This window comes from Furipterus horrens, unplaced genomic scaffold, assembly GCF_987537825.1.
Source record: "Furipterus horrens unplaced genomic scaffold, mFurHor1.1.pri manual_scaffold_10, whole genome shotgun sequence".
In the NCBI taxonomy this organism is placed as follows: domain Eukaryota; kingdom Metazoa; phylum Chordata; class Mammalia; order Chiroptera; family Furipteridae; genus Furipterus; species Furipterus horrens.
The window spans coordinates 25,283,996-25,304,064 of record NW_028327180.1 but is presented as its reverse complement, the minus strand read 5'-3'; the positions used below and the strand labels follow the sequence as shown (position 1 = coordinate 25,304,064).

Below are 20,069 nucleotides of genomic sequence, written 5' to 3'. Positions count from 1 at the left end.
GAAACAAGAAAATTGGGATAAATATCTGATTTAGTGGGAGAGCTTATGAGCTTAGCTTTTAACCTGTTGCAGTTAAGGACAATGAGAGATGCCAAAGAGAATGGCAGTCCTGAGAGAAAGAGAGAACAGCAGTCCTGGAGAAAGGGCAGGACCACTGAAGAGGCATTTGGAAGTCATCATCTTGTCAGTAGAACTTAACTTAAGCTGTGTGTTTTTCTTAAAATTCAAGCAACTCGATATGAGCCAGGGTTCATGATACATATCACTAAAATTTATTTTCTTTACAGTGCTTTCATATTTTTTTTCATCAAAAGTGAAATACCGAATAACACATGTTCCGCGGACACCACGCCATTAATGTTAGAGCATGTGAGTATAGTATGGGAAACAACTTGCTTTGAAACATGAAGTTAAGACAAAAGGAAAATGCATAGATCTGGAACCAAAATGAGGTGATGTTGTTTGTGTTTCTTATTTTTTTTCCAGTCAGGGCTATCTAAAATATTTATTACAAGTAAGCCTATGTAGCAATCAGTATTTCCCCCAGGAAAGCTTCTCAGCACACACACAAGTCTATTTATTTTTACTAACACTAGATCCCTATTAGAAGGTGTATATACAAGCCCATACTTGGGAATGATTTAAGGATTTCTACAAAAGGAGAACCCTGAATATTGTAAAGAATTATGAAAGTTACTTTAGAAAGGAGGAGGAAGGAGGTTTTAAAGTTGGCCCATGAAGGACAGGGGGAAATAGATCAGAGGAAACCCATGAAAGTGCAAAAAGTAGGAATTGGGTTCCCATTTATCTTTCTGTCCCTTCCTGTTCCACTCAAAGGTAAAGATAGGAAATAAATAAGGAGTGACTATATTGACTTTGATGAACCTAAATTAATCTGGAATAGCAAATCTAGATTAAATAGAAACAACCTTTAAAAGAGATCTGGCACTGCAGAAGTGCCATGGCTACTTACACAAAAGTGATTTTAAGACAAACCCCCATTGCTGTGAGCCCAGACTCTGGTCCTTCCTATTTCAAGTCTCTCTTCCACCTGCAGAGGGCCCTGTGGTGTCTGGCTGCCATCTAAATCTGGGGTTTCACACCCACACAGAAGTATTGCTTTCCTGGAAGATGCTGCCTCTATTCCTCACTTTGAAATTAATCCTTTCTTTTCCCTTCTCCTATCAAAACCCTTACCAGCTAAGATGACTGAAACCTCAGTTAAATTGACACTAAAGTTAAATAAAAATAGCTAAGTGTAAGAAAAAAGAGATTTATGAATCCAGAAGCATCTCTAATCAGGGAAATGTCTTCTTAGGAATGGAGGAGTTGGAGTTAAGAGAAGGTGTCTGGTGTTCCTTGCCTATTTTAAGAATCCAGATACACCTCCTAACCAAGCACCCTTCAAACAAAGGAACAAAATAAAATAACATAAATGCAACTTGGTAATAGACACATAGGAGGCTAGATTTTTTTAGGCAAAATGGAAGGATATAAGTAAACCAAGTTTAAAGATGCATAAACAGCATGATCGGCTTGTGTGCAAGCATTCAGCATGACCTCCTCAGTTATTGCCAAAGGAGAGTTTGACTTAGCACATGACAAAGAATTCAAATCGAGTTTCTTATCTCTTACAAAAGCAGTAGGAGTATAACAGCCAGAAACTTCAGCTAAGAGACAAAGATGATTACATACACAATAGCAGAAATACTATAAATTTTCTCATAATTTTTCCCAACTTAGAATATTAGCCTAATCTTGAAACATGGCTAGAAATGTTTATTAACTAATTTCAGTAAATATATATATGACTTGATCTAAGGGAGTCCATAGTAGGAGAATCTGAGTTTTCCTTGGTTCTCATTTCTTTATAATTATCAAAAATATGCAAATGAAACATAAGCATTAGTAACTTTTGTTAATTTTGATAGGTATATCAAAATAACCATATGTTAGAACTAGAAAAAAATTTATACAGACAACTTAGGAACTACCAAACTGTTCTGAATTAGGATCAGAATTAGAAATATTGGGTAAGAGATTCCACAGGATCAGAACACTTGCTATAAAATGTTCATATTTTAAAGTATGTTTGAGGAAGTAGAGAAGAACACTGAACATCTTTTTGTCACCAATGTGATTATCCATGGAATGCTGTTTTTGTTTTGGTTTGTGCCAATGTTTTCAACAGGTGACCGACAAAACTCAAGATCCCTGTCCTGGTTACTCCTGGGTAGATAAACTTTCCACCGTGCAATCCCGCATAGTGTAAGAAGAGGTTCTATTATTCTGTCTTATATTTGATTAAAGCAAGGATTACCACGGTGAAGTGATATTCATCTGAGTTCAAGAGGAATATGGTAACACAATCTCTGACTTTTTTAGCTCAGTGGTGAAGAGACTTTCTTGTGTCCCGCTGAATCTGTTAGATACAGAGGTCCTTGGTCTCTGTGCTTCAAGGAATTCCTAAGCCACTGCAGTATCCCTGCCCAATAAGTAGCTGACAAAGGCAATCTCATTTTGTAAGACTTTTGTACCTAAAGTAAAAGAGGTAGTATAGGCCACAGAATATAATGACCAGCACACTGTCAGCAATCTAAGTTGAATTAAGCAACACACTTCCCTAGTACTACACTGACCGGGATGTCCACCTTCCATGGGAAATCTCTCCATTCACGTGTTAGACAGTTTTATAATTCTAAAATATTCATTGTCAGATAGTAGGATATTTTGTTTCTCTGTCGTTTATACCTGTCCCCCCACCCCCCATGACTTCGTAAAGACTGAAAGACTTCAGATTGACATCAGCCCCTATATTTTAGGGTTTGTGGGGCTGGCAAAGAATTATGAAATTATGTAATAGTATATGCCTTGCATTTTACAACTGATGGCTGTTTTGGACTTTATGTGGTGACTCTTTTGCCTCAAGAATATAAAGTATTTCTTCTGTGAGCATATACAATATCCTCACAATGAGAAAGAGGTAATTCCTGGCACATAATAAATGCTCAAAAAACATTTGAATAAACAGAACAAATGGAAGACTAGTAAAACAAGCCTTGGAAGAAATAGATGTGTTGCTGTTTTTGTTTTAGAATAAAACAGATCCCTTGAACAAAATGTCTTTTTCACAAAGCATCTCCTTTGTTAAGGAAATGTGTGTTCAGAAAAATATTTTTAGTTGTCTCACAGTTAGTCAGACCTAGTCTGTTAGCCTGGTCTGTGCTGGCTTCACTCCAGGACTGTGAAGTCCAGCCTTCATGACGTAGGATTTCTGGTGTGAATAGAACTCATTGCCAAGTTGGCCCTGTAAGTTTCTACAATTTTATAGTCCTTAAAGCTCTATTAAAATAGACTTTACAAAATTGTTTTTAAGTTTGGAAAGGAATAATTTTTGCCTAAAACTCTTTCCCGTTTCATGCAATTGTCCTTTTGTCTTAAGTTAAAGGGACTGTTCCAAAATACCAATCACCTCCACTAAACTCATTAGAAACGCTTGCTTCACTGCAGATACCAAGTCTGAGGAGTCAGCATGGCTCCAGTGCTTAAAATAAAACATTTCCTTCTTACAAAAAGTAATGTTTTACCTTAAATATCTAGATTATTCAATTAAATCAGGACTTCCTCTTGACCGTGCAGTACTCAGATAAGACACAGGCAACTCAGCGGACCTCCATAGTTGTTTCGAACAAAACCTGTGTTTAGTACTTACTCTGTCCTGCCCTGTGTTATATATTATACCAGGTTTTTTTAAAAAGCATAGGGCATAGTGTCAGTCCACAAATACTTCATAATTTAATTAGAGAGCCAAGTTTATTTATGGAGGCTGTATAATATGATAGCAGTATTCTCATCTCTGTAATGACAATTTATAATAATAAGCTGTATATAACTTCTGTAAATCATGTGTTTCCAAAATTAGACAGTGGAAGACCTAAGCTGCTCTCAGTCCTGATGCCACTTTGACACTGTGGAGTGTTCCTTTGACTTCTGCCAGTCACAGAACTTGAGATAGATGGGCGATTTCTGCATAATAGCTTGTGATTTACATTTTGAAGCATGCTTTAGTTATGGGTCCATGTGTGTGTTTGTCAGAAATATTGTTTTTGACTGAGGTCAATAGTGACTTATTTGTGTTTTAAGAGGTTGCAGTCTTGCGGTGATATCTGGAATACTCTATGGATCCACATTTGTGCCCGTCATTTACATCAAGGACCACGGCAAAAGAAATGACAGTGTTTATTCCGGGGCGAGCCAGTATGGTGAGAGAAAAACCTTATTTTACTTTATCAATAAACTCAATACCTGTTTTTCAACTTAAGAAAGGTGAAGGGATTAAGTGAAAAAGAAATAAAACTCAGAGACACAGACAACAGTATGGTGATTACCAGAGGGAAAGGGGGTGGGGAGGGTACAAGAGGGTAAAGGAAAATAAGTGGTGACAGAAGGAGACCTGACGTGGGTGGCGAACACACAATACAGTGCACAGATGATGTGTTATAGAATTGTACACCTGAAACCTATGTGATTTTATTAACCAGTGTTACCCCAACAAATTAATTTAAAAAGAATGTGATCATAGTAAATATTGACACATAGATTTGATTATACTTTTTCACTGTGAGTGGTGAATTAGAAGGGCACTGAAGACTAAAATTAATAAAGGGCTGTTTGAGTATTTTCATGTGATCTTTAACATACAAACATGATCAACTTTATTGTAGTCAGTATTCATTTCCTACTGGATCTAAAAACATGTTGTTCAAGTTTACACTAAGATCTGGAGATTAATTTCTGGTTAGATGATCTCTGGGAAAATATGTATTCTCCTCTTAAAAGAAGCTAAATTTTAGTACATAGTACTTTAAAATCAAGTAAAAGTCAAAGTATAGGCTTCCTAAAGGTCAAAATACAGCCTACTTGGTCAAAGGATATTATTTTTTAAACACAAGGTGGTACTTTGAAAAGCCCACACCGTGATCCTTAATAATCTGTCTTAGTGATAGAACTGTTCTTAGGCATAAATTCAACACTATGAGCAGTAGTCTTGTGGAGGCTCAAAAAGTGATAAAGCATCTACTTCAGAGGTCCTGTAATTGTGTTGAAACATGGCTTACATTCATGAAATGATTAAAAAAATGAGATCATGGATAATAAAGTTCTAAATTGGATGGTACAGAAAGTTAATGTGATCTATGTTTAGGTAAGGGAAAAGTTCGGAGGGCCAAAGTCTGGGGTGAAGATTGATGGAAAGGCTGGGATTTTAACTCAAGTTTAAGTAGGTAGACTTTGAATAGTTACCATAGTTGCTGTCTTCCTTTTTATAGTCAGCTCCGCAAAAAGTATTCAAATCCTTTTATCAACTTCTCTCTTTTCTTATAGATTTTATAAAAATTCTTTTTGTATTTTGATTCTCTTTATGTTTAAAAGATGAAAATGAATAAAAATAAAATAATATAGGATAACTTAAAAAAGAAAGAAAAACAAGAGTGAAAAAATAAAACAGAACCAGAAATGAGTCTAAAAACTGTACCATACTTGATAGAAATGAACCATAAATCTGGCTCTAAGATTTCTTATAGCCACAAGAGAAATCAGACCAGTACCACAATTTAGTGAACACAAGATAAAAACAACCAATTGTTCAGGAGTACAATTGTCCTTGGTACTAGGACATAATAAACAATGTCCTTAACAATTTCTTTTTATAAATAGTACAGTCAATTCTCAGGCATCTTTCTATGACAACTCAAATATAGTCTGAAAGGAACACATTTTATTAAAAAATAATTATAGAGGGGCATAATTTTTAAATTTTATTTATTTAACAAACACATAAGTAGCACATGCTCTGATAGGCACTGTTCTAAGCACATTATAATAATAACTCATTTGTAGCAATGTTAGTGGTTGAACTCAAGAATTTTTGTTTCATAACTAAAAAAGTTTAGACAGAGATAGGTAATTTAACCCAGTCTCAAAAATAGCCTGTTGTGGATTGAGGATTGCTACCCAACTGGTTTGTGCTTTAAAAAAATGTTTTAATCTTCACCTGAGGATATGTTCATTGATTTTAGTGAGAGGACGGGAGAGAGAAAAACATTGATATGAGAGAAACATGGATCAGTTGCCTCCTGTAGGCACCCCAACCAGGGATCAAACCTGGTGTACAGGATGACACCCCAACAATTGATCTACCCAGCCAGGGCTGGTCTGTGCTTTTGATAATTTGTTATGCTGCCTTTTGTGTTAGTGTTGTTCTTATATGATCCAGAAGTAGGACTTAATATTTCTGAGGAATAGACAAACTTTTTGATCTTTAAACTTTCTTCCCTAAATGTGGCCATTTATCTTACTCAAAATTTTAGTTGAGACAAATATGAGTCCAATGTCACCTTCCCAAACAGAACCTACCCATCTTTATGACCAAAGTACTCTCTGATTAAACACTCACTGGAGTTGGGGTTTGTCAGACATTGGGCCACCATCCTGTGTTATTAAGTCCCTCATGTAATTAGGCTTATAGTAAACAATTTAATAAAACTCTCTTTGTGTAACTTCCTAAATATTCTTCTTATATAGATATCATCTGCAACAGGGATACTGGGCTCCAGCTTGATCAACAGACCATGTAAAATTACCAGTCCCCCATTTTTTCACACCCCCTCCCACTGCAGTCTACTGGAAATGTGCTACAATTGCTGTAGCCATTAGTGAAATTAGGTCTGAAGACCTATTCTTAAAAAGAAGATATTAAGATTATACTCAAATGGTGCTTCTTGTTTGTTGTTTAGTTTCCAAGATAATCACAAAGACGAGTCTTTTTAATTTGTTTATAATAACTAATTTACTACTTAATATTTTCAAGTTTTAAATGTTAATTAAAATTTTCTATAAAGAGCATATAGAAAACTAGAGTGATAAAATATAATTAATGATTTCTTTCCATTTGAGGTTAATTTTGATGAGTTTGTTTTGTTTTAGAACTCTAATTATATTTGAAATGACTAAATGATACACTTGAGAGTTTTATAATCTGTATTTTCAGATTTAGACTATGTTTTTGCACACGCCAGTGGCATCTTTCTTACAAGTACAGTCTACTTTCTGGCTTACTGTATAACCATGAAAAATAATCCTAAACTATATCCTGAAGCAGTCTTGCCAGGTAAGAATATTTACTACAGAAAATCTTATTACTCTGCAGAAGTATCATTATTTACTTATTTAACAAATAATTATCTTCTGGAAACCAAACCATCATGTTTGTGTGTGTGTGTGTGTGTGTGTGTGTGTGTGTGTGTGTGTGTGTTTTCATTTCCTTAACTGCTCTGGCCCAGTTCACCAACAAATATGAAGAATTTTAAAACCATGAACTAAATATAAAATGTTAGTCATTATTATTAAACCTAAAACTTGAGCAATGAATCTAAGATCATCTCCTGTGACAAAATATATTGTATATTGACCATAGCACTTTATTATTTCTTCTTTACTAGCTAAGAATTTCTATTAAAAGTCAGAGTCCTGTGGCTATTTTTTTTTTTAACTATCAACAAACAGGAATCTGCAGTCACTTGGGAAAGCAATCATTTTTTCCAAAAATTAGAAGAAATTGTTTTAGAGTTCAAAAAGGTATATATGTTAAATACACATGCTTTTGGACTTAATCCATTAGCCATTGATGGTAAAATATATATAATTTCTCACTTATTTATAATTTTTCTATAATTCAGTTTGTAATAAAAGGTCCATAAGTAAAATTTTTGTAGAACAAAATAAAGCATATGTCAGAGACTCATTTTTGAGTGCCTGATTGATTTAAGCCAACGTATGCCACTATACCATTATAGAAAGTGGTAGAATATTTATTGAAAGCTTAGTTAAATTATCGTGAACTTTTTAGCTGGTATTTTCATTCAAATTCTAGAAGTTTTTCCTTAGCTGTAAGCATCATTCTGGATTTCACATGTTTTTATATTCTTGATGTAGAGTAAAGTATGTTCAGATCCATTATCTTCACTAGCCCCACCCCTACTACCCAATCTTTACTCAATTATTACTTTGGGTACTTTATTTAATGGCAGTAAAGTGAACAGATTGATCACTAGACCCACAGCAGTCAAGAGCAATCAGTTGGTTTCCGGAATGATCATAAACCATAGCTCAAAACTCCACGCTGGCCAGTAACGTTAATAGGAATGCATTGATATGTGTACTCTAATATTCCTGCTAAATCTGGCGTGTGACTTTTTCAGGAGGGGAACGTGGTTTGTAAATGTGTGATGTTTGTGTGCATTTCAGGGTTTCTGTCGGGAGGACTGTGGGCAATGGCTTCCTGCTGTTGGTTCATAGCGAATCACTCTCTCAGTGCTGTGGTCAGTTTTCCTATAATCACTGCTGTAAGTAGCTGAATTACTTTTCCAAATTTTTGTTTTTTAAATGTAAACCTAATTTTTCTGAAGCATTCTCAGTGAATCATTGAAGACTGTTATGGAGTTTTATTTTTTAGGAGGACAATTAGTATCACAGATTCTATCAGTAAATAAACTGATACCCTCTAATCTCATGTCCTTGCTTGCCAAGAGAACACTGCTAACTTCATTTTAGGTTTCTTCATCTTTGATATCCTTGCACTGTTGGCTTGGTCATTTTACCTAATGTCATTTTGGATATATTATAACTTGTTATTGATAACGCTGTTCACTGCTACATAACAGTTTATAAATATAAAAATGCTCTTGTGTATATTATCACACTTGAATCACCTGACAACCTGTGGGACAGAAAGTACTTCCTACCTCCTCTTCATATGGTACTTTAATATTTTTCTGCAAGGCTTTCCGAAAGTACTAAAGCCAAGTATTGCCTCTGGATAATTCCATTTATTGTGGCATACATAATTCAATTTGCTTCATCGGCTGGTTTTTTAGGTGCCAGTTATGTAGCTCATGGTTAGGTAACAGAAAAGCAAAAATATTTCTTTTGACATAGGCAGGACAAGTATTAATAGGATTGTCCCCATTTGGAAGATGAAAAGAGGGCGTCAGTAGCAACAGCACAGAGTGAGAAAGCTAGTGGAAATCTCAAGGCTTCTAAGTACAGAGTTTCCAGTACACAGGGCTCCTTTTGCCGTCAGTATAAAATCCAACGTAGAGTTTGTTGCAGGTTCATTAGGGCAACAGGACTGACATACATGCCCAGGAATTAATTGCTTTAATGTCGGGCTCTTAAGTCGACTCTAGATATTTGCGATCACTGACCAGTAGTTCACCTGTACCCCTTGTGTCCTAAATCATCATCATAAACAAAATTTGCCTGAAACATTTTATCAGTACAGCTGTGCAGACCTAGAAAACTGATTTTTAAAAAACATTGTCTAGTCTAGAACATATTGCATTAAAATTTGAAACATCCTTAAATTTTAATATAAATTCTGGGTTTCAAACAGTGTATTTTTGACAGTTTTACTGTGTTCATAAAATAGTTAGCTTTAAAGTACGACTAAATTCAATATATTAGTTTTCTTTTTTTTAATGTAAAGGACCCACATTTTGATATGTTTAATCTCTGCTAGCGGAAAATGTTATCACAATCAAGCATGTTATAAGAAAATTTTTTAGATTTAAGTCCTCATCATTGGATGGCAAATGACCCAAATTTTTTCCACAAAGGGGTTTGTTTCATCATTCCAGGGATATTTCATGTTAGAAGTGACCATATAACACAGGGAAGCATAATGGGCAATGGGGTATAAAGCTTACCAGTTAAATGCTTAAAAGTACATTTGCATAAAGAAGTATACAGTATGATATTCTCCTCAGGTAGGGATACAGACATTATATTCTTAAACAAAGCTGGTTCTCCAAAAAGTTTGAAACAATTTTATATAAAATACACAGATACAATCAAGTCAGACAAGGCAAATAGAAATATAAACACAGAACATCAAAACTATAATAAAAATGAGAAAGAAAGCAAATAGCACAAAGGGTAAATAGTTATGTGATTAAAAATTGTTTTGCACATGTAAAAGGGGGTAATACAGTGGGGTGGCTAATCATTTTTAACTGATAATATATTATTTTCAGAGAGAAGACAACTTATTTTCTAGCATTAAATTTTAATCACAATTTATCGTATGGGGCCTTTTACAAGGGACATTGAACAACAATAAGTAATTTTTTTTACAAAAATATTTTACAGTAGACAGAGATGGTTTTCCAACCGCTGTGACTTATGTCAAAATTACGGGAAAGACGGCAAAACATGTAATCCTAATTCAGTGGAAATAAATTGCTGAGGTAGGAGTGTGGCAGAAGGGTGAACAGGAGTGGCTTTGGGAGACTTGTCCATCCAAAGGATTATTCTTGAACCATTATGATATAAGCACCGTCATCCTACCCGGCAGGTATAGCTTCCTGGGTGCTTGAGGATTATTACCTGGGAAGGACAGGCATTGCTGGGAGATGAGGAATAGGTCCTCATTGCTAGTAGGTTCTTACTTGGTTTTACGTTTGTTACTCTACTTAAGACAACCTTATCAACATGCAGAAAAAGTTCAATCTCTAACCTCAAGATCTTATATTCTTTTTAATTTTATTTTCTTAGTAGAGTATATTTAATACTTTCTAATGGAAAATTTCAAATATACCCATCACCAGCTTCAATAATTATAAATATGGTCATTCTTATTTTATCTAAAAAGCACATTGTTCAAATCCCCAGCAGCTCTGTTTTTCCCAGTACATATATTTCCATTGTTACTTACCTATTGGTGAGTAGATTCTGATTTCCTTGAAATTGTATTTATATTGTTTATTAGCAAATAACATCCAATTAAAAAGCAAAAAATGAAGAAGAAGAAAGAGGAGCAGGAGGAGAGAGAGGAGGGGGAGGAGGACAGGGAGGGGGAGGAGGGAAGAAGAAAGAAAAAGAAAGAGAAAGAAAGAAAGAAAGAAAGAGAGAGAGAGAGAGAGAGAGAGAGAGAGAGAGAGGAGAGAGAGAGAGAGAGAGAGAGAGAGAGAGAGAGAGAGAGAGAGAGAGAGAGAGAGAGAGAGAGAGAGAGAGAGAGAGAGAGAGAGAGAGAGAGAGAGAGAGAGAGAGAGAGAGAGAGAGAGAGAGAGAGAGAGAGAGAGAGAGAGAGAGAGAGAAAGAGAAAGAAAGAAAGAAAGAAAAAGAAAAGAAAGAAAGAAAGAAGGAAAGAGAGAGAGAGAGAGAGAGAAAGAAAGAAAAAGAAAGAAAGAGAAAGAAAGAAAGAAAGAAAGAAAGAAAGAAAGAAAGAAAGAAAGAAAGAAAGAAAGAAAGAAAGAGAAAGAAAAGAAAGAAAGAAAGAAAGAAAGAAGGAAAGAAAGAAAGAAAGAAAGAGAAAGAAAGAAAGAAAGAAAGAAAGAAAGAAAGAAAGAAAGAAAGAAAGAAAAGGAAAGAAAGGAAAGAAGGAAGGAAGGAAGGAAGGAAGAAAAAAACAAAACCTACGTAGCACAAGAAAGGGCTTATTATCTCTGCCCTTTGTATAAATTTACAAAAGGAAAATAATACAATTCCAATTGTCAGAACAGTTGTATCACTCACCTAGGGTGCCCTTTCTGTTTTGCTCTCCTTCACCTGAATCAAAGAGTCTGCACACACATTGACTTATCCTTGCATTTAGCAAAGTACCACTTCCTATAACCACATTACCCATCACAATAACCTTTAGGCTCTGTCTCAGCAAATATTTAGAAAATCATCAGCCGAAAGCCTCAAAGGTCAATGATACCTTTTGGTATTATCTTCTACCAAGTATTTTGGATGGAAATGAACTTCCTGATTAAAGAGGATAAAATTCTTAAGCAAATGGCCTGATAACATTAATACTATATCCCCTAGTCTATTGTTTTCTTCCATCCTGTCCAAAGTCAGTATGGAATGGCCTCCAGCACCCAGATGCTGCTTGTCTGGTTTGGATTTTGAGGCTTAGGACCTTACGTCATTGTTAACAGTTCCTTTGACCTATTTCTCTGGCTCCTTTGATGTAGATTTTTCCAGATGCTGACAGACAGAGCCATGTATTTTTACTACTTCCTACATGCCAGGAGTGGAGTCTGACTTTGTTGACCCAGTCATGTAGACAGTTGGAGAAGTGAAGGAGGCAAAAACATATTGGAATTGTTTATTTAAAACTAACGTCCAGAGTTTGTGCTTCAAAAGGAATCATAAAAATGCTAATACAATACAAAAATATGATTATTTCAAATTCCTATTTTTCCCTTCTCAGCTAAAAAAATAATAAAACTTTAATAGCTTAAGTTTTCAAATTGCTCATGATCCATTTTTCCCCATCTCCTTTCTTCTCATGTCCTTTATATTATTTTACTCCTGTCTTCATTTCCTGTTCATGAGCACATTATTTATTTTTCTTTACATGGTTTTTCTCTATTCCCATAATATGAGTTTTAACATTTATTAAGAGTTTAATGTTAGACATAGTTGATCACTGTGAAGTAGTATCATTTTTTAAAAAATTTAAAAATACATGCTGCTTCCATATGCACATTATTTGTCAGGTCCAAAAGAACATAGTAAGATTTCTTCAGTTATGAGATTATCTCATGCCATAAAAAGTTACAAATTTCTTCAGACACCTTTCCCTATTAATCCTATTTCTAGTACCATATGTAACTAGTTCACAAGAAAAAATACACTACTTTTTTATTAAAATGTTTTATTATAAATAGGACACATTAAAAAAGCATTCTACAGCACAAAATATTGTAGCATCATTGAAATAATAAAAATAAAAATCATAAAGAAAAAACAAAAATAGAAGTCTCCATTTTTTATCTATGTTACTTAGTGTAATTTAATGTTGAGTTAGGGTTAAGATTATATCCCTGACAATATTGTTATATTGCTTTTACAATAGAAAGTTATGTGGTTAAAGTATCAGTTCAGCTCTCCAATTTACTGTATTTACATATAGTACAGCCACAGAAAAATAACTGATTTAATTAAAGTTCTATTTTTCTTTTTTTCAAGGGTCCAGGATTTATAGCTGCAATGTGGAGTATCTTCATGTTCAAGGAAATACAGGTATGTACGAGAAAAAGCAGACTTATAAAACAGGTGTATATTCGTGTACTAAGGGGATTTAATACTATGTGTTATTTTCTGAAAACTGCATGTAACTACTAAACCCAGTGCAGAAAACTCATGAATAGAGGTGACAGATCAGATGTTCAGAATGTTTTTCTCATCCCTAACTAGTAAAGAAAATAATAAAAATATGATAATTATTATAAAACATGTTTGTCTCTACCCCAGCCACCAGTGGAAAAACACTTTAGTTGACTTTTTATTTCCATAAGAGATTTCTTTGAATGGTCCAATAAATTATGACACAGGGAAATTTTATTTTGTGTAAAACATGGTAGATCAACAAATTAAACTTTTTTTTTTTATCCCAAAGATTAAAATATCCCTGAGGCAAATGGAGTTTGGGGATAGAGATTTCTGTAGGTTCACCTGTCTCCCAAAGGCCTCCATATCAAACCAGCAACTTTACAGGAAAACAAGTGGAATTGACTGTGATTAGACACTCTCAAGACATCATAGACATAATATTTTCTGTCTTAATATGCAGTCATAATAGTAAATAATCCCTGGTTCTGAAAAGACCTGATGTTGCTTATCTCTGGGAACCATGAAGTGAACTACATTCCTGGCTAATCCTTAAAATGATAATTCGATTTTAGATTTAAGAGAACATTTCATTCCGTCTAAATGAAATACTTTGATTTGGAAAGCCATAATTTGATACTATCAGTAAGATTCTCAGATGAAATAAACATCTTTAGAAGATACTTGGACCATGATCTTAATTTTTTTTTTTTAAATGCACAAGAACTTAAAACATTTATAGACTCTTAAGTTACTTTTATGCACATGCTTCTCATTTATTTTAGTTAGGGTTGATTTCCACAAAAATAGTTTTATCCCCATAACACACTGTAAATCTCAACTGCAAATATTTCAACTGCCTTACAAAGGATAATAATATTAACAGTTATTAGTCAGTATAACATTCTAAAGTCTAAGAAAATCACAAGTAGTGACCAGAGTTTATTTGCAATTAAGGTGTAAAGAAGCACAAACTAAGAATCGATTTATTTTAAGCTTTTGGAAATTATTTTGCTTACTACTACAGTGATAATGATACTGAAATAAAAATCCTTTTTTCTAGATATAAGAACTCCCTTGAGGGAGAGAATCTCTAACCATTAAGCCTAGTGCTAAATCCTCAGCGTCCTCTAAAAAGATACTAAACGATGTTCAAAGAGATTTTTTTTAAAGATGTCTTTTAAAAAATAGACCAAACAAAGGAGGAATTTTTATGAATGATAAGCCATGACCAAATAGAGCTTAATTCAGGAATGCAAGGGTAGTTCATAAGTGCAAATTAATTAATCTAATTTATTATAATATTAGATAAACAGAGAAAAAGTATGTGATAATATATATTCAAACGACATTTACTAAAAATAAAAATGTTTTCGATTAAGAAAATAACCTCTTAGTAAAGCTATAAATTAGAGAAGGCTTTAGATACAAGATGTCCATTAAAAACAATAGCAAATACATAACTGAAGTGAAACACGAATTCTCTATCAATTATACCTCAATAAAACTGATATAAAGAGTTCTCTGTTAGTTGGAAGTCAAGGATTTCTTCATTGTTACCATTATTCAGTATTTTCTGAAGATCCTAGCCAGTGTAGTAAGATAAAATTAAGAATAAGAGGAATAGATATAAAAAGAAAATGAAATAACAGTCATCTCAATGTAATATTATATTCTTTAAACTTTTAAGAAAACGAGCTGAAAATCTTATGATCCAGTAAGATCATTTAGTATGGTGCTGATATATAGCATAAATATAAAATAAATATCCTTCTACTATGCCACTAATTATCAGTTACAAAGTGGAGAATGATTATAAAAATATATGAAAGTAATTAACCAGAAGTAAGCTAGATTTATAAAATCTTTTACTTTACTACGGAAGTTTACAAAAGGACGTAAGAGGAAATCAGAACAAGTGGGCAGACTCACCGAGTTCCTGCCGGGACAGCTCACTATTGTTACTCAGCAGTTCTCTCTAGCTGCATTCACTGAGGTTCCTATAAAATTCCAACAGAATTCCTTCTGGAATTTAAGAGTGAGGGTTAGAGTTTGGCCAAGCGTGTATGTGAAAACAGAGAGAGGGAGGGCCAGGCTGACAGCAAAGAGTGAGTTTTGTTGACCTTCCTAAAATCCAAAACCCTCACGCATCTGCCTACAAACAAAGCTGAAAGGGTATTCAGTGATACTTATCACTCAATGCAGATGCCTAACTACCTCTTGACAGCTGAGTTAAAGGAAGGTTTTAAATACTTCACATGCCAATGAGTTTAAGAAAAAGTTATCAGCTAAACACTGAACCCAAAATCCTGTCAGAATTTTTAAAATGTATTTTTCTTAGAAACAAACACAAAACCCTAGAGTAAAACAAAAACAAAATATTTATCTTTATGACTTTTTGGTTCCATCCGTTGTGTCCTGAAGCAGTCCTTGAAGACACATATTTAAAAGCCTACAACCTACAGCAGTAAGAACTTAATTTAGACCCAAGCAAGCACTTTGGAGTGAAAGAATTTAATGATTTTATTTAGTTTTAATACCCTTGGTGCTCCAGTTGGATGCTTTGCACATCTGATGTTCTTTCATATCTGGTATCTGTTCCTCTTTGGGAAGTCTGTTTTAGAATTTAATATTTAGCTATTTTAAACCAGATACTATATTTTTAGCAACATTTTTTTCGCCTGTATATCTACAGTAATCCCAATGCAGAGCATTATTACCGCAGCAATGTATGGGTCAGTTGCTACCCTCAGATAAAGAAGGAGGTGATTCTTCTTTATTTTTACCTCAATAGCTGTTTCAAAAATCTAAGTTAAAAACTTTTTGCTTCCTCCCCCCAAAATAAAAAATAAAATTAAAATTAAAAATTAAAAAGTAAATTAAAACTTTTTCTTAAAGACTGTACCTTTACCTAAATACCAGTACTGAAGCAGAATAGGCACTCGATAAATATTGTTCAAAAAATGAATATACTCAGGTATTGCTAAATGTACTTTAAATCAGATGATTGATGTAATTATTCAAATAAGAAAAAACAAGATATGGGGACTCAATTGTCAGCATTGTACAACCTAATTATGTGAATATTTTGGTAAGCTCTCTGTTTTATTTTCTATGTAAAACAGAAGAACAATGTTCTCAGGGAATAAAATATTTTTTCCATTTAAGGTTAAGAATCTGCTTAAACTGTCTAGTCTCCTAAAGAAAACAAACAAACAGATTTTATTTTGGTAATAGTTTTCCTTGGTCAAAGATGAATGTTAACTCTCGGAAAGATCACATTAACATTCTCCCCAAAGCAAAAAGATGTCAGAGAACCCTAATGCCTTAATGCAGGATTCCAGTGTGTATGTGTGTGCATTAATCTGTACTTGGCAAGGCTTCATGGTGCTGTCTTTCACTTGTAGAACTTGTATCCCAGTGACTTCTGACTGTATGCTCACAGTGAATCAGGCAGTACAACAGGCTCCAACCCAGTTTGCAAAGACCTCTCTCTAGTCATCAGAAAGACAAATTAATCCGCTCTAACCCAATTTTTTATTAAGTTGAAAAAAGCAAATATGCACTGTATTGCGTGTGGGCTATTTACTCTTTGGCATAATCTTGATAAGAGCAAATAATAGTATTATATAATTTGACTGTCAGGAGATCTCAATGTAATTTTAGATCAGATATCTAAAATTAGAGAGGCGCTTATCCTGGTGTACATTGTGATGCTCAAACCTTCCATGGGGTATTGGGGACTATATTTAAAGAGGAATATAGACAGCCTGGCAACCAGTCATGCAGAGGGAAACAGCCAGGACAGTGAGGGAGCTTGAAACGGTTCCATATGAGAAAATGGTCAAATGAGCTAAAATATTAACAAGGATAAAAGGTGCTTCAGGAACATAAAACAGCTATTTTTCAATGTTTGAGGCTTTTTCTTGTGGGAGAGAGATTAGAAAATGATCTGTCTATATCCCTAGAGATAGAACGTGCAGGAAATCAAATATTTTTAGTTAATACAGGAAGATATTCTTTGTTTATTTAAAGATGGACTGTCTACATTGGAAAGTGACTCTCAGAGTTCCCCATCTTTGTGACCAGTGAACCCACATATGGCTGCACAAGCCAAACTTTGTCTCTATTTCTTCCTCACCCTTTAGACCGACCTCTAGTTATTTATCTGAACTTTATCATCTCTCCCAGGGGGACTCTTGCCACCTCCTGATTGGTCTCCTTTTATATACCTGGTCACCTCCAATCTGTTCATCATTGTCAAAAAGTGTGGGCTTTTTCAAATGCAAATCCAGTCTTCTCGCCACATCTAGCTGTGTCTGTTCCTTTAATGTCATTCCATTGCTTGCAAAAATAAAACCCCAAAATGTGCCCTGACCTATTAGATCCTTGTATGCCCACCTTGCTCTACCTAACTCTCATTGCTGTAGTCACACTGACCTTCCTTCAGCCCCTGGCAAGTGTCCTGCTTTCTCCTACAACAGAGCTTATGCACATAACATTCTTTGGACCTCGAATTTCTATCTGCTGCCCTCTTTCTCAGCCCATTTCATTGATACTTACAGTCAGAGCTCAACTTCCCACTCTCCAAGCCACCTTGTTAAGAGATTCTTTTATAACACACTCCGAAACAACCATAATTGTTTGTTTATTCATGCCCCTCTCACTTTGTAACATTCTTTTCTGTGATTATTTTATCAATTATTGTTTGCCATATTATATGATTAGCCAGACGAGGGCACATTTTGCCCTTACTTGTGCATCTTTCAACCCCAGCACCTGTTGATGCAGCGTAGGAGAGCACCTGTATTTACCGAATGGGCAAATTGGTAAAGCTCTCGTAGGTTTTCAAAGGAATCTGGATGCTTACTCAGAGAAATAGAAAAAAAAAGAAGATGGATAGAAAGGTCCCTAGTAATCTTGAGGGTATGTGCTTTTTGCATGTTTGATTTAGGAGTTCTTAATTACAGTTATTCCTTTTTATTATGCAGGGTCAACAAAACTACCTATTAATGATACTTGGATTTTGCATCATCTTAACTGGAGCATTATGCACTGCCTTTTCTAAAATTTAAGAACCGCACGACCAGCAGGTGGCAGCAGCGGTTAAGACAACGCCTCTCCTGGACACGAGACAGGTTATGCTGAGACCGGAACTCATTTTCATACAGTAAATGTATCTCAACTCATCTCCAAGTGGGTAACTTATTGTTTTCACACACGCGAGAATGAAGGAAAACTGATTTTCAGTCAAGTATAGAAATGAAAATTTCTTTTTTTGTTTTTATTTTTAAGTTTTTAATTGTTTTTCTATTACAGTTGTCCCACTTTTTCCCTTATTGCCCACCCCTTCTCCCACAGTCAGTCCCCACCCCGTTGTGCATGTCCATGGGTTATTTGTACTAGTTCCTTTACTAGATCCTTCCCCTACTTATGAAGCGTTCTTCTAACGAACTTTACGGGGTGACTAAAATGTCTCCATTCTTACATCATTGCATTTAAGGGTGCTTCTTTCACCTCAGTATGTCTTTAGTGTTGCATATCTAGAAGACAGTGTGGAGTTCATACAGAAAAAATTCTGTGTATGCTCAAATTTCCAGCATATTATTCTCATTAATGAAGAGAGGCAGAAAAGAGACCAAGAATAGTAGATTGGGGGGTGGGGGGCGGAGAAGAGTTAACTCATAATGGAATTACATTCCAAAAATACCTGGATCCTTTGCTAGAAAAAGTAAATGTCAGCATTCGTAGCTGAATGTTAAAAAGGCCATTTCATTATTTTTAGCCCAAACTTATTTTTACTTCAAATTTTAATATTGCCCAACTCTACATCACCTACTCATCTTACTCAGCTCAAAAAGCTTTTTCATTAACTCCATATGAAAACTCATCTTCAGAGAATAAAAAGTCCTGTCGTTGAGAGTGTAATACCTATACATAATACGCAAGTACATATAAATACACACACGTATGTATGTACTATTCCAAATTTGGGGGAAATTCTAGCCTTGCTGAAATGAGGTTCTGGGTTAGCAGAGAGAGTTTAAAGAGACCAAACACTCCTGAGAGACTATATAATTTTTTCTCTATCCTGAAAAAAATCTTTTCTATAATCTTTCTTTTAACTGGAGATTTTCTTCCTGTTTTCACTGGTGGTTTCTACTAGACAATAGAAAACGACAGACATGCTGGTTTTAGTTCTCTAAGAAAACTGGAATGGAACTGCTAGTACAATGTTCATCACAGTGGTTTCCAAATTTTCAAAATAATATGATACAACCCCTAGTGAAGTATAAATTTCACCCATGCCCCCTGACAGTGCGTTACTTTCTTGTGCCAAAGAGACTGAATAGCATTCTGCTAAAGACGATGCACTGTGGAGTGAACCTGTATGGGTTTAAATCCCACCTCGGCTTCGTTGTCCTTACTTTACTTTGGCTGAGTTTCTGAGCCCCTCTATCAGATTCCTCATCTGTGAACTGGGTTTAATGACAACACCTATCTCACATGGTTGTAGTGACATTTAGATTAATGAAAATCGATGATGTATGTTTATGGGCACCTGGCACCTGGCACATATTACATAATTCTTAGTTATTATTATGTGTTGTTTGATTAAAAAAACATGCATGTAGATTGAAGAATAATTTTTGAGAGTGACTGCCCTCTCCCACCGCTATGCCAAACAACTACTTATTATTCCTTTAAATGAATGCAACTCAAAAATGATAATGGAGTCCCTGTTTAGTTAAATTGCTAATAGAAATATTTAATTATAACATCTTACAAAAATGTAAAACGTTATGTTGATAATTTTGAATAAATTGACATGATACAAAGGCTCTGTTTCATTTAATTATATTTTAAAGTGTATATCAATAACATTTGATTATCCTTTAGTTGAGATTGCC

At 34.6% G+C, this 20,069-nt stretch overlaps 1 protein-coding gene across 2 annotated transcripts in view; it reads left to right on the top strand.

The window, feature by feature from the left end:
- Positions 1-18,443, top strand: part of TMEM144 (transmembrane protein 144) — a 61,152-nt gene extending 42,709 nt beyond the window's left edge. For both annotated transcript variants that reach the window (XM_090288785.1, XM_090288786.1), the window contains exons 6-12: positions 288-369; positions 2,192-2,268; positions 4,144-4,262; positions 7,049-7,168; positions 8,305-8,402; positions 13,018-13,071; positions 18,150-18,443. In XM_090288785.1, coding sequence (XP_090144911.1) covers positions 288-369; positions 2,192-2,268; positions 4,144-4,262; positions 7,049-7,168; positions 8,305-8,402; positions 13,018-13,071; positions 18,150-18,233 — 634 coding nt within the window. In that variant the 3' untranslated portion in view covers positions 18,234-18,443. The remainder of the gene's footprint in view (positions 1-287; positions 370-2,191; positions 2,269-4,143; positions 4,263-7,048; positions 7,169-8,304; positions 8,403-13,017; positions 13,072-18,149) is intronic.
- Positions 18,444-20,069: the final 1,626 nt, after the last annotated feature.